At 53.4% G+C, this 14,683-nt stretch overlaps 1 protein-coding gene across 1 annotated transcript in view; it reads right to left on the reverse strand.

The window, feature by feature from the left end:
- TRIM25 (tripartite motif containing 25) overlaps window positions 1-14,411 on the reverse strand; it is a 24,758-nt gene extending 10,347 nt beyond the window's left edge. The window contains exons 1-6 of the mRNA XM_039241138.1: window positions 14,391-14,411; window positions 13,433-14,042; window positions 9,575-9,670; window positions 6,432-6,665; window positions 2,973-3,144; window positions 1,284-1,349 (exon numbers count right to left, since the gene is read on the reverse strand). Of these exons, the coding sequence (XP_039097069.1) occupies window positions 1,284-1,349; window positions 2,973-3,144; window positions 6,432-6,665; window positions 9,575-9,670; window positions 13,433-14,035 (1,171 nt within the window). The 5' untranslated portion in view covers window positions 14,036-14,042; window positions 14,391-14,411. The remainder of the gene's footprint in view (window positions 1-1,283; window positions 1,350-2,972; window positions 3,145-6,431; window positions 6,666-9,574; window positions 9,671-13,432; window positions 14,043-14,390) is intronic.
- Between the last annotated feature and the right edge of the window lie 272 nt (window positions 14,412-14,683).

Genomic DNA, 14,683 nt, shown 5'->3' on the forward strand with positions numbered 1-14,683 from the left:
AGGCTCTGAGCTGGCAGTCAGCACAGAGCCCGACGCGGGGCTCGAACCCACGAACCGCGAGATCATGACCTAAGCGAAAGTTGGACGCTTAACCGACTAAGCCACCCAGGCGCCCCCGAGGTTCACTCCTAAGAATCCCATGAGGTCAGTATCGGTCCAAGTTGGACAGGTGAGGAACCTGACGGCCATTCTTCCTCCCCACCCCCATCTCAACAGCATGGGTGGCTGAGGTGGCCCCTAAGGCAGCAAAAAGTCATTCTTGGTGGAAGACAGTGAAAGAAATCTTACTCTTTGTATGTATAAAAGCAAAATATATAACGGGCGCCTGGGTGGCTCAGTCAAATACCCGACTCTTGATTTTGGCTCAGGTCATGATCTCATGGTTCATGAGATTGAGCCCCTCGTCAGGCTCTGTGCTTTCAGCCCAGAGCTTACTTGGGATTCTCTCTCTCACTCTCTGCCTGTTTCCACTCTCTCTCTCAAAATAAACATTAAAAAAAAAAAAAAGCATAATATATAGGGGCGCCTGGGTGGCTCAGTCAGTTAAGCATCTGACTTCAGCTCAGGTCATGATCTTGTGGTTTGTGGGTTCAAGCCCCGCGTCGGGCTCGTGTGCTGACAGCTCAGAGCCTGAAGCCTGCTTCAGATTCTGTGTCTCCCTTTCTCTCTGCCCCTCCCTCTCTCATGCTCTGTCTCTCTCAAAAATAAACATTAAAAAAAAATTTTTTTACACATAATATATAAACAGGTATACTGCATATTCACGGTATTAAATTTTCACAGGTGTGGGCAATTAGGGGAAAAACGTCTTCAGCGGCTGGGAGCGGGGCGGGTGAGAGAAGGGCATGATGAAAAAAGGCCAGGAAGCACTATGACGGCAGAAGCACATGAGAACTCAAGGCACAAGGGGCCTGAGCTGCTGGCGAGGGTTAGCCTCTGCTCCTCCAGGACCATCGCCAGGCCCTCCAGGGGGCTCTGCCCAAATGCCAGAATGTGGGTGTCAGTAATTCTTTCTCAAGACAAGCCACCGTTGGTAGTCTTACTGGCCCAGGCAGCCCGAAGGCCAGCGCCAATGGGCCGGTCCCGCTAAGCACCCCAGAGAAGCTCCTGCAATAGCCCCTCCAACTTATACTCAGTGCGGTCGTAGTCACGCCGGGCCCCCCGCAACCTGGCACGGGCTGAGCCCTTCCGGAAGGAGCGGCAGCACCTGTGAGTGTGTCAGCCAGGGCCCCCGCCAGCCACAGCCAGGCTGCGGCCACAGGGAGAGCAGCAGGGTTACTTACTCAGGACCTTCTTCGTGAAGTGTGAGGGTTTGTACGTGGGCGCTGGGCCATGCTCTCCAGGGCTCCCTGTGCCAAAGCAGAAGGCATTCATTTATGCAGCTATTCCAAGCAACCCCAGGAGCCCGCTTTGCCACAGGCAGGCAGAGACAGGGTTTACAAAAGCAATTTCCGCTGACTTTCCCCATCCCATCAGTTACAAGAGCTAGAGACAAGGGGACAGGAAGACAAGCTTGCTGTGTCCCGCTTTTCTCTGGGTTAAAACGTAGCCGGGATCAAGTCTTTCCTCTGCCAGCACCCAGCTTCATGACCTCTGAACCCTCTCTGAGCTTCCATTTCTCCCTGTGTAGCTGGGGATGAGCACCTTGGATGCGTGTCCAACGCGTCACCAGCTTTACCCTGTACGGAGTGCACCACACCGGGTCCAGACGCCCCCTGCAGGGACACTCGGCTTGCCGAGCTGGAATTCAAGCCCACCCCCTGGGTTATACAGTAAGATTCACTATGTGCCAGGCTCTACGCTAAGCACTGGGGAGAGAAGGCTGGATAAAAAACAGACCGAGCCCTGTCCTCAGAGATCACAATCTAGTGGGGGAAGAATAAAATGACAGATGTGCAAAGGTTCCCAAGGGATAAGGATTCTGGTACCCAGTATGAACAGTGAAGAGTGGTGATGGGGAGGTCTGCTGAGAAATATAATGTTTCAACTGCTCTCTGAAGGGTTACTGGTGAAGATGGTGGAGTCTGAGTCTTATAAGCAATGAGAAGAGCATGTAAAAAGGCCCTGTGGCAGGAAGCTTAGAATATGTAAGCAACTGAATGCAGAGAGATGTATGGGAGGAGGGAGCACTTCAGGGCTGGAGAAACAGACAGGACCTGACTAGGCAGGAGCTTGTAAGGCCAGAGTCAAGAGCGTGGCCTGAAATGTAAAATCAATGGCTATTCTCTAAACAGGGTGAGAGGGAGAAGGTCCCAGGAAATCAGATCTGCATCTTGAAAAGCTCTCTCTGGCTGCAGCAGGAATGGACGCAGGACTATTTAGAAAGCTGCCACCGATGATAGCCAGCAGGGGAACCAATGGACTGAGTCAGGAAATATTTAAGAAATATAATCTGGTGATGGATTGGACACAGTGGCCTGGGGGAATGGAAGGGAGTGTCAGGGAGGAATTCCAGGTTTCTCTGACCCTAGAACTAGCCATTCCTCCACCAAACACACTGATAACCCAGAGTCCATTTAAAGCCATCTGAGGGGCATCTGGGTGGCTCAGTTAAGCGTCCGACTGTTGATTTAGGCTCAGGTCATGATCTCATGGTTTACGAGTTCGAGACCCACATTGGGCTCTGAGCTGACAGTGCAGAATCTGCTTCAGATTCTCTGTCTCTCTGTTCCTCCCCAACTTGTCCTCTCTGTCTCTCTCAAAATAAATAAACAAACTTAAAAACAAAAACAAACAAAAAATGCCATCCGAGCCAGCCTCAAGATCACATGCAAAGAACCAGCTAACATTAAGGCCTCCAGAAGCATTTCAGGAAGGATGGCTGCAATCTCGGGATGTTTCCCCACGACCTCGTTTCAGGATCCCGAGACTGAAGCCCCAGGGCTCTGGGTCAGGACCCTCTCCCCGATTCCAAGAGGCTGATTCCATTTCAGGGGTCCCAGGAGGGGAGCGTGGGGGCTGCCAACGGGTACCTGAGCCAGTGGGTTCCTCGGCCTTCTTGTCCGGGGGCTGCCTGATATACCGCTTCAACTCGTTTTTGAGGTCGAAGGTGGCCTGGCAGACACTCTTTATCAGCTCCTGATTCAGCTCCACCTTGGGGACGTACACCGGCTTTGTGGACACTCCCTGCAGCTTTACCGCTTTCTGAAACAAGCCAGGGCAACAGATCAGGCAGCTCCCGGGAAGCCAGGGCCTCAGCTCAGCCCTCATAAACTCCAGGAGGGGCGCCCTTGTGCCCAGGGGGCTCAGTCCAGTCAGCTGCAGGCCAGAGGATGCTGGGGCTAACGTGCCACTTTAGGTCACAGGGCTGTGGATCTGGGCCCTCAGAGGCCACTCACCTACCAAGGGGGAAACTGAAGTCAAGAAATAACAAATGTGCGGGCGCCTGGGTGGCTCAGTCAGTTAAGCATCCAACTCTAGCTGGTTTCAGGGCATGATCTCACAGTTCATGAGTTCAAGCCCCGCATCGAGCTCTCCGCTGTCAGCACGGAGCCTGCTTCGAATCCTCTGTCCCCCTCTCTCTCTCTGCCCCCCACCACTGCCTGCATGCTCTGTCTCTCTGAAATAAATACATAAACTTAAAAAAAAAAAGAAAGAACATGGGAGGAAAGGAGGAAGAGAGAGAGAGGAAGAAAGGAATGGAGGGCGAGATTGAAAGAGAGAAAGAGAAAAAGAAAGAAAAAATGTCCCGCTAGGAACACTGCCAGTTGGTGGCAGGGACAACGTTGCGACATAAACCTCCTGACCCCGTGGATGATGCTCTTCCACTCCCCCAGCTGTGGCTGCAAAAGTTCAGGAGACTCAGGACCATCCCGAGCCTCAAAGACCAGCTCTGAACACGCGTGGACTGGACGGGGCTGCCACGGTGGCAAAGGGTTCAGCCTGGGCACATCCAGGACAAAGGGAGGATGTTACAGAAAGCCCCAAACCTGAGCTAAAATCAGGTCATACAACAGCAAGAGGCCCCCAGGTAGGGACTGAGAACCCTTCTCCGAGAGCGCTAGGCAGCTACTCCAGTACACAGGAAGGGCCACGGAGATGAAACTCGATGGCGCCGAGCCGAGGCCTGGGAAGAAGTCTGTGCAGCGGGAAGAGAAGGTTCCCAGTCCTTCCTCTACTCTCCCCAGGACCTGAACAAGGAACCCGGGCCTCTGAGGGGTCATCGCCCCGTCGACGGGGCTCACCGGAGGGGGCAGCGTGAAGGGGTAGGCCGGCCCAAAGGAGGGGACAGCAGACACATCAACAGGCACATCTAAAGCAACGCCACCAAGTGCTACAGCGGAGGCAGAGCGACCCCCTCGATCGCCAGGCATGGCTGAAGAGCAGGATTCGAGGAAGACGGAGGGCAGGGGGCGGAATCTGGAGCGGCCCAGGGACAAGGACAGCCGTAGCAGGCCCATCTGATGCCCGGGGTGCCCGGGTAACGGCGAGGTCACAGCACGGGGCAAGAGAGGACATTGCGGCCAAACGCAGGGGAGCTAAGGGAGATGAGGTCAGATGGGGCAGGGGGTCTGCGCTTTAGAAAGACACTTCCAGGGTCCATAGGGAGGAGCGATGGAGGGAAGGGTGTAGGCAACATTCTAACATGGCCCCCAAGGTGCCCACCTGGTCCACGGGTGCACACCCTACACAATCCCCTCCCTGTGAGTATGGGCAGGACAGTGAGTATGGTAGGATTAGGTTACCTTCGATGGAAAAACTGAAGGAATATTGCAGATGTAACGAAGATCCCAAGTCTGTTGGTTTTGGGTTCATCAGTGAGGTGAGTATCCTAGGTGGGCCTGAGTTAACCAAGTAGGGCCCATTAAAAGGGAGCAGGCTTGTAAGAAAAGAATGAAATCTTGCCATTTGCAATACCATGGATGAAGCTAGAGAGTATTGCGAAACTAAGCCAGTCAGAGAAAGACAGATACCATATGACTTCACTCATTTGTGGAAATTTAAAAAAACAAAATAGGGGCGCCTGGGTGGCTTAGTCGGTTAAGCGTCCGACTTTCGCTTAGGTCATGATCTCACGGTTCGTGGGTTCGAGCCCCGCGTCGGGCTCTGTGCTGACTGCCAGCTCAGAGCCTGGAGCCTGTTTCAGTCTGTGACTCCCTCTCTCTCTGACCCTCCCCTGCTCATGCTCTCTCTCTCTCTAGAAATAAATAAAAAAAAAAAAACCTTAAAAAAAAAAATTTAAAAAAATAAATAAATAAAAAAATAAATAAAAAAACAAAATAAACGAGCAAAGGGAGAGAGAGAGAAACAAAGCCAGCAAACAGACTCTTAACTGTAGAGAACAAACTGATGGTTATCAGAGGCGGCGGTGGTGGGGGGATGGGTGAAATAGGTGATGAGTATTAAGAATACACTCATCGTGGGGCACCTGGGTGGCTCAGTCAGTAGAGCATCTGACTCTTGATTTCCACTCAGGTTGTGATCCCAAAGTCATGGGATCAGCCTCCATGACTGAGCATGGAAACCTGCTTAGAATTCTCTCTCTCTCTCTCCCTCCCTGTGCCCCTCTCCCCTGCTTGAACTCTCTCTAAAATAAAAATATAAATAACTTTAAAAAGGGTACACTCATCATGATGAGCACTGAGCGATGTACAGAATTGTTGAATCACTTAAAAAAAAAAGAGTTAAATCACTATATTGTACATCTAAAACTAATATATACCATATGTGTTATACTGGGGGGAAAAAGCAGGGCTACCTGGGTGGCTCAGTCAGTTAAGCATCCAACTCTTGATTTTGGCTCAGGTCACGATCTCAGTTGGCAAAATGGAGCTCCGCGTCAGGCTCTGCACTGACAGCACACAGAGCTAGGGACCCTCTCTCTGCCCTCCCCCGCTCTCTCTCTCAAACTAAATAAGTAAACTTAAAAAAAAAAAAAAAAAAGAAAGACTATTCTTGCTAAAAAAAGAAAAAAAGAAAAGATCAATAATCTAAGCAAGAAAAAAAGGGACGAGACTTTCCCGGAGGGAGAAATTCTCTGCTGGCTTTGAAGAGGTAGCTGCCAAGTCGAGAGGGGGCCACGTGGCAAGGAACGGCAGCAGCCTGTGGGAACATAAGGCAGACCTCAGCCACCAGCCGGCAAGACAGCGGGGACCTCAGACCTGCACCACGGGAACTGAACTCTGCCAAGGAACATGGGTGCTTGGAGACCCCCTAAGCTCAGCAGCCTAGCCGACACTCAAGGGCAACCCCCTAAGCCACATCTCAGCTCCTGAGCCACAGAAAGTGTGAGGTAACAAGCACATGCCCTTCTGAGCCACTAAGTGTCTGCTAAGTTGTCGCACCGCATAGGAAATGGATACAGCGTGTGTCTCAGGGATGTTTCCAACGACACTTTACAGCCCCATGTCCTTGAGGGCCCCCCGCACCTCCAAACAACATCATAATGGCAGGCAGAAGGTGTGTTCAACAATGTCTCCCTCAAGACCTACCTCCAGAAACTCGAACTCGTCCCCCTTGGTCAGGGCAAGTTCAACCTCCTCCTTCAGCGTCTGGATCTCACTCTTCTTCTTGAGGAGGATCTGGTAAATGTGGTCGAACTTGGTACTGACCCTCTTCTCCTCTTCCTTTATCTTTTGGGTGGAGGTGGCCTCAGCGGCATCAAGGAGCACCTTGATTTCCATGAATTCTTGTCTGAGCTGCTCTGTCTTCCTGTGTGCGACCTCCTACCGGGGATAAGACACGGGGACATCTGTCAGGCAAGCCAAAAGGCTAAGCCTGTGGTACCAAGTGCTGCTGAGGTGTGCAGCGCCAGGTACTCTTATGTGTCCTCTGTGGGGGTACAGATGGGCACAACTGCTCTGGATGGGAACTGGGCAATATCTGGTGAACCTGAGCTGCTCATACCCAAATCAAGGAATGTGCTCAGCTACCTGCCCCAGAGACAGACCCAAGAATGCTCATAAGCAGCACTGTCTGAATTAGCAAAACCCCGGAAACAATCCAATGTCTATCAATAAGGGACTCAGGGGGCACCTGGGTGGCTCAGTCGGATGAGCGCCTGACTCTTGATGTCGGCTCAAGACCCGATCTCACGGTTTGTGGGACTGGGCCCCGCATCAGGCTCTGCACTAAGTGTGCAGCCGGCTTAAGATTCTCTCTCCCTCTCCCTCTGGCCCTCTCCCTGAGTCGTGCTCTCTCTCTTTCTAAAATAAGTTTAAAAATTAAAAAAGAATTAAAAATAAATAAATAAGAGACTAGATACAAATATGCAAATTATTCACAGGATAGAATATTAAACAGTAATGAAAATTAATGAGCTGGGGCAACACATGGACAAATTTTCGTGAGGGAAAAACAACCTGTAGAAGACGACATACAGCATGACGTTCTTCATATAAGCTTAGAAACAAACAGAATGGCTTCCCTTCAGGGGCACCTGGGTGGCTCCGTCAGTTAAGTGTCTGAATTTGGCTCAGGTCATGACCTCGCAGTTCATGGGTCTGAGTCCCACACTGGGCTCTGTCCTGACAGTTTGGAGCCTGGACCCTGCTTCGGATTCTGTGTCTCCCTCTCTCTCTGCCCTTCCCCCACTCGTGCTCTGTCTCTCAAAAATAAACATTAAAAAAAATTTTTTTAAAAGAACAGCTTCCCTTCAGTAAGAGAACCCCCCTGGAGTTTACAAGGGCGCATGGCTGCCCTGTCACAGACTACATTTCCCAGGATTCCCTGCAGCTAGACTTGGCCATGTGACTAAGCTATTCCCAGTGCAGTGTGAGCAGAAGTGGTATGTGTAATACTCTTCTTCCCTGTCCCTTTTACTACAAGCTAACAAACAAAATGAGGAAAACACCCCATGCAGTAGCAGGGTAATAAGAAAAGACTCTCGGGGTGCCTGGCTGGCTGGCTCAGTTGGAAGAGCATGCAACTCCTGATCTCCAGATCAGGAGTTCAAGGCCCTCATTGGGTATGGAGATTACTTAAAAACTTAAAAAAAAAAAAAAAAAAAAAAAGGATGAATATATATATTTACCACTCCTCACAAAAAAAAAATCCCTAATTCTACCACTCTAATACCAATACTATTATTCTCTTACCATACTTGCTTCCAGTCTTTTCTCCCATACTCCCATAATGGGTTGAACGGTGGCCCCCAAGAGATCTGTCTAGAACCTTCAAAGCTGACGTTACTTAGCAAAAGTCTCTGCAGATGTAATTAAGGTAGGAATCTTGAGATGAGATTGTCCTGGATTACCCAGCTGGGCCCTAAATCCAATGACAAGTGTCCCTCATAGAAACAGAAGAAAAGACACAGACAGGGAGGAGGAGGCCATATGAAGACAAGAGACAGGGGGTTAGGTGGCACAGCCGCAAGCCTAGGAGCGCCTGAGCCACCAGAAGCCGGAAGCGGCAAGGAAGGATTCTTCCCTAGAACGAGACAGTGTGGCCCTGTCTTTGGTTTTAGGATTCTGGCCTCCTGAACTATGTGAGAACACGGTTCTCCCTGTGAGCGGAGTTTGCGGGAATTTGTTAGGACAGCCCCAGGACTAATACACTTTCTTCTTATAAAAAGATATAACTTGGGGCGCCTGGGTGGCTTAGTCGGTTAAGCGTCCGACTTTCGCTTAGGTCATGATCTCGCAGTTCGTGGGTTCGGTCCCCGCGTCGGGCTCTGTGCTGACTGCCAGCTCAGAGCCTGGAGCCTGTTTCAATCTGTGACTCCCTCTCTCTCTGACCTTCCCCTGTTCACGCTGTCTCTCTCTCTCTCTCCTAGAAGTGAATAAAACATTAAAAAAAAAAAAAAAAAAAGATATAACTCTAGTGCGTATACAGTTGTGCTTCCTGTTTGGTTTTTTTTTCCCATTTAAATCGTAAACACTTAGGGCTTCCAACTCCTGATTTCCGTTCAGGTCATGATCTCGCGGTCGTGGGATCGAGGCCCGAAGCACAGAGCCTGCCTGGGATTCTCTCTCTCTCCCTCTCTCTCTGCCTTTCCCCAGCTCATGCCTGTATGCTCTAAGTAAACATTCAAAAAAAAAAAAAAAAACCCAAAAAGGAAATAAATCATAATCACTTTAATCACTTTTTATATAAATGATTTTTTTCTTCATGATTTTTTTTAACGTTTATTCATTTTTGAGAGACAGAGTGCAAGCAGAGCAGGGGTCAAGAAAGAGACAGAATTTGAAGCAGGCTCCAGGATCTGAGCTGTCAGCACAGAGCCTAATGGGGCTTGGGGCTTGAACTCACGAACGGGGAGATCATGACCTGAGCAGAAGTCGGACGCTTAACCGACTGAATCACCCAGGTGCCCCCTTCGTGATTTTTTTTAAGCCACCAACACGGGGCTCAAACTCACAACCGCGAGATCAAGAGACCCATGCTCTACTGACTGAGCCAGCCAGGCGCCCCTATATTACTACTTGTTAACGCTCATTTTTAGTGACTGACCCTGTCCTCCCCACACCAAGGTCAGGGCTTGTGGACAGTATTCAGTTTGGGTCTCCGTCTAACTCCAACACCGTGTGTGACGCCACGTGTGAAGCCTTGAGGGGATCAGAGCTGAGCCAGTCCTGCCAGGAGGCGGAGGGAAGGCCCTGGGCTGAGACTGGCAGTGCGGAGCCCTGTCACTCACCCTTATGTCCTGCTGCTTGCCTCTCACGTCCTCCAGCGCCCTGGATGCACCGTTGATCTGACCGTACATGACGGTCAGTTTATGCTTCAGCTTGGTCTGCGGAGAAAACGAGCAGGTGAGAAATCACCTCAGCCCTCCCCCCCACACCAGGACAGCCGGACGCTCTGCCGGACGCTCTCCCAGCGCGTTTCTGCTGCCCCAGGTCTTGCCTGCCTGTAGCTGCTTGTAGCATTCTCTTACTTATTGCCTCCCTTCCAACTTTTAAAGGGACAGACAATACAAGAAAGAAGTTAGGAGCATAGGACTCAGACCAATCCATTCCCAGCTGTCCAAGAGTCTCTCACCTACGTCCTTGACCATGAAATAGATACAAATGTTCCCACCCCAGAAGGTGAGTGGGAGGATTAACTGAAACGTTGTAAGAACTCTGCATGGTGCCTGGATCTTAGTAAAGCCAAACTAAAGGTCAGCTTGCATTGCCAAGAGCTACGTCATTAGCACACCCATTTTACAGACAATGAAACTGAGGCAAGAGGCCCAGCAAGGGGGCCAAGTTCACACAACAGCCAGAACAGCTGGGGCTGGGCCAGTTGTTTCAGTCCTTCCAGCAAGCCCTCCCACTGCAAACCACCAGGAAAGCGGACAAATGACTGGGAAGAAAAATCTGCTGAGTGACAAGGGAGCGCTAACTAAGCCAGGAAGGACCACAGAGCCAAGGTCTGGGAGAAGAAAACCCAGAGAGAAAAGCCTGGTTTCTGCGGCTGTCGTCTCACAGCCATCTATCTGCCAATTCCGGGAGACAGCTGGAGGAGCCACGGTCAACCTCAGGGAAGCAAGTGGACAAGAGTCAGAGTCCAAGGCTCCTTTGGTAAGCCCCACAGGCGGGGACCTCCACAGGCTACACCCTCAGGATGAACAAGCGGGAGGCCAACCCACCATCAGGTCAACCCCTGAAACTGAATTAAGGTGACTCAGAATTGCTAAGTCCCTAGCCACCTCCAGGAACCAAGGTCAAATATGCACAAAGGGAAATAGTATCATCCCAGGCCTCTTAGTATTTTTATCTATGTTCAGAATCGATATTGGGAGTGTCCCGCCGCCCTGCTCGGTGAAACGTTGCAGCGCAGAAATGGGGAGGAAAACCATCCCCATCATAATAGCAGCTCGTGTTTCTTACATACTCACTGCAAGCCAGGCACAGTTCTAGTGCTTTACAGGTATTAACTTAAAGCTAAGAACAACACTGTAAAGCGGGAGCTGCCCGCCCTCTGTAAATAAGGACACTGAAGCGGAGTAATGAAGTGGCTCGCCCCGGGTCACATCTCTGTTAACTGGTGTCCCAAGAGCCTGGTGTTACAAAGCACTGAGTTCGCCAGAAACGTCTAGGAAAAAAATATTTACTTCCCCTAACGAGCTGACTCAACATCCTCCAGCCCTCCCGTTCCACTTTCCTGCCCTCTCCCACACCACTGGAGATATTCAGCTCTGAACCTGACCTTGAATCTGGACTGGAACAACACAGTGACAAGTTACATATTGAGGGCTGGAACCGGAGGCCAAGGCCACACTAACTCGACCCCGAAAGCCCAAGTTACTGGTGATGTTTCAAATTCAACCTCTGTGACAGTGTCCTTTGACCTGGCCTCTCGCAGTGGCCAAGATCAAGTGTGGGCCAAAGGCAGAAGGCAGGCCAAGGCAGATCCAGCCTCACAGGTATCAGAGCAACAAGAGAGCTCAGAACACCTGGGGGCTGCCGACAGCCCAACACTGTTCCACCTCCAACAGCCACTCAGTGCACCGCAGACCTCTGTGTTCGGGAAACCTTTATCCGTCAGTAATCAAACGCATATGACAGTCCCCTGATGGCAGTGAGGGGCCTAGTGAGAGGTGCAACAATCCCCTCATCAAGGGCAGAAACCTTTTTGAAGTTCTGAGGACCTGTTCCCAGATCGGGGACTTGGGTCCGCCGTGAGGACGCAGGAGGCAGCAGAGTCCCGAGTCCGCCCCACGCCAGTGGTCAGGACGGGCCGGCTTCCCACGGCTGGGGCACTGCCCAGATGGGGCTGACTCTGTCTCAGCAGTGAGCAGTGGCAGGGCCAGAAGGGGAGGCTGGTAGAAGGCCAGGCAAGGCGGGTTCCAGGGATTACCCAGGTACACTGGGTGCAGGCTCCGGCTCCGGGCCCCAGAGGCTGAGACAGAGAGAGAGCTGTAGCTCCAGGCCAGGCTGAGAGGATCCCTCCTGCCCCCACTGCCTTCTGCTCCACAGATAAGAAGTTCTAGAAGAGCCTTCTGGCAGAAGCCAGCTGCCCCAGTCCTCAGGGACAGGCCCAAGCAGCCCAAGGCCAAGAAGATCTGGGCAGCCTGACACCACCCCCCGCTCTCTTCCCAGAAAGCACACCGGCAGGGCTTAGGCAGCACTCACCCCGCCAGGAAGAAGGGTCAGAATTCAAGTTCAGGTCTCAACACCCAGCCGAGGTCGGAGCCTGCATCGGACAGCCACTTGCCTGACACCGGGTCCTGCCCACAAAGCACTTCCCACACCGCTCATCTCCCTGGGGCCTCCTGACCACCCCTGCAGGTCCGGAAGGGATGCTCTTAACCCCATCTTACAGATGAGGAAGCTGGGGCTCAGAGAACTGCAGTGACTTGCCGTAAACCACAACTGATGTGGGGCAGGGCAGGGCTCACAGCTCAAAAGGCTGGGCAGGTTCTTTAGTGTCGCCGGTGGAGACCCAGGCGCCGAGGCCTGACATAGTTGTACCTCAGAGGTCAACTCTCAGGCCGTGCCTTGAGGTCCGGCCTCCGAGACGCAGAGAGGAAGGTCCTGAGGGACGCAGCTCAGACCGAGAAGCTGACTGGGCCCGGGAAGAGCTATGGCTTCACAGCTATGGCCGCAGCCTGGTCCTGGCGCCACGGCAAACCTCCAAGGTCTCCTATCTCCTTTGAAAACGCGACAGTCCTTGACTGTGAAAATGAAAGGCAATCAGGCCATGCCTTGGAGCGCAGGCTGATATAAAAAGGGTGGTTCGATTACACCTTTTCAGCCTCTGCCTTGAGTCTACAAGGCTAAGTTCTGATTTCCTCCAAACCACTAAAATCAACACAGGCCTGGAAGGCCCCCTAGGAAACCGCCTGGTCCCGCCTCTTCACTTTATTGATAAAGACTCAGGCCTGAGGGGCCAAATTGCTAAGCTCAGAGTCGCACGGCCAGGGCGGATGGTGCAAGAGTCTGGCTGTCCCTCTGGCTAGTGTCCAGAGATATTTGGGACTCTGGCCACCACCCTGCTCAGAGCAATCCTCTCTAGTCACTCTCTGGCTCACCAAAAGTTTCTGCTCACATGACCTCAAGGCTGCAAGAATGTCCCATGCTCCCTGCACTCAGATACAAGGCTGGTCATGGGGAGAAAAGGCAAACTGTCGAGTCAAACCCGTTGGGGTCCCAATGCCTGCCCAGCAGCTTACTGGCTTAGCTCAGACTTTAACTTCTCTGGACCTCCATGTCCTCAACTGTAAAATGGAACTAATTACATCCACCTCCTGAGTGCTGCCAGGATTTAAATGAAGGTACAGATGAAACCTCCAGGGTTCATATTTGACGTTGGAAACCCTCTACTAAACATCATCGGACAACTACTAGGCTTAAGGCCAGCAATCGCCTGTCTTCTGAGGTCCCCTCTGTAGGATGGGGGGGGGGGAAGAGGGTGGACCAAGGATGACAGAGGAGGGCTGTGTGTTCTCCCCACCCCTTTCTATTAGACACTGGGGACGCCCCTGCCCCTGTTCTGGGGGCCCAGCAAGGCCCATTCCCCTACCCCGGGGGATCCGCGGTGGGCCACGATCCCCTCCCCCACCCCTTACCTCCAGGTCTGCGCTGGCCTGGCTCAGGGTCGCAGGCGAGCAGGCCTTGTGCTCCACCAGGCAGACGTGGCAGATGCACTCATCATGCTGGGGGCAGAAGAAGTCCCGCAGCCGGTTGTGCTGGGGACACTTGCGGCGCATCAGGTCCTTGACGGGCGGCTGCAGCTGGTGGTCCTGGAAGGCAGGGCTGTCGAGGTGCGGCTGCAGGTGCTCCTGGCAGAAGGAGGCCATGCACACCAGGCACGTCTTGACGGCGGGCGCCTTCAGGCAGTGGTCGCAGGCCACCCGGCAGGCCGGGCTGGGCTCGGCGGGGCGGGCGGGCGGCGTCCAGCCGTCGGGCGGCGAGGGCGCCGCCTGGGCCAGCTCGGCCTGCAGGAACTGCTCCACCACCGCGCACAGCACCGTGTTCTTGTGCAGCTGCGGCCGCGTCTGATAGCCGGCGCGGCACTGCGGACACAGGTACGGCGGGCCCTGAACCGCCCACGTCTCGTCCAGGCAGGCGCTGCAGAAGTTGTGGCCGCAGGGGGTGGTGACCGGCACCTTGAAGGGCTCCAGGCAGATGGAGCACGACAGCTCCTCGGCCAGGGGGACCAGCTCCGCCATGGCGTTCCTGGGGACCGGACGGGACGCGCTGGAACTCGGCGCGCGAACGCCGAAAGACCGGCCCACACCGGCTAGGAAACGAAAGTGAGCGGCGGGAGGGGCGGGCCCCGGGGGCCTTTCAGGAAGTCACGTGGGGCGGGGGCGGGCCGCGCTGGGGTCCGGGGGCGCTGCGGGTCGCGCCGCTCGGACAAGGTCGGCCACGCTCGGAGCCCCGACGTCTCCCTCGCGTGCGCGCGGGCGCCGGACTCAGGGTCTCCGGGGGCCCCCACGGCCGGCGGAGGAGCAAACCTGCGCGACAGGGTCGCGCTGCCGCCCTGGCCCGCCCGCCGCTAGTGCCTTTCCGCGGGGAACTCACCCAGACGCCAGACGTCCCCGCTGCGCCACCAACTGCGAAGCCGCCCCTCCCCGCCCCCCTTTAAACCCTTCCTTCCTCCTGTCCCCGCCTCCCCTCCCCCGCCCCCTCGGGCTCTGGCACCGGGACGTCGAGCCCCCAAGGCCAGAGCCCGTAGGCACACACTCTGGCTTAAAGCTGGCCATTTCTTTTCATACCGATAGAATACGCTTTTTTTTTTTTTTTTAATTTCCAGTTCTACTTTAGTGGGATTTGCAGACATCCCAGTTTTAACAAAGATTCTCTGCCCCGCCCCC

The sequence above is a fragment of the Hyaena hyaena genome, unplaced genomic scaffold (genome assembly GCF_003009895.1).
Source record: "Hyaena hyaena isolate Hyena2069 unplaced genomic scaffold, ASM300989v1 scaffold_189, whole genome shotgun sequence".
In the NCBI taxonomy this organism is placed as follows: Eukaryota; Metazoa; Chordata; class Mammalia; order Carnivora; family Hyaenidae; genus Hyaena; species Hyaena hyaena.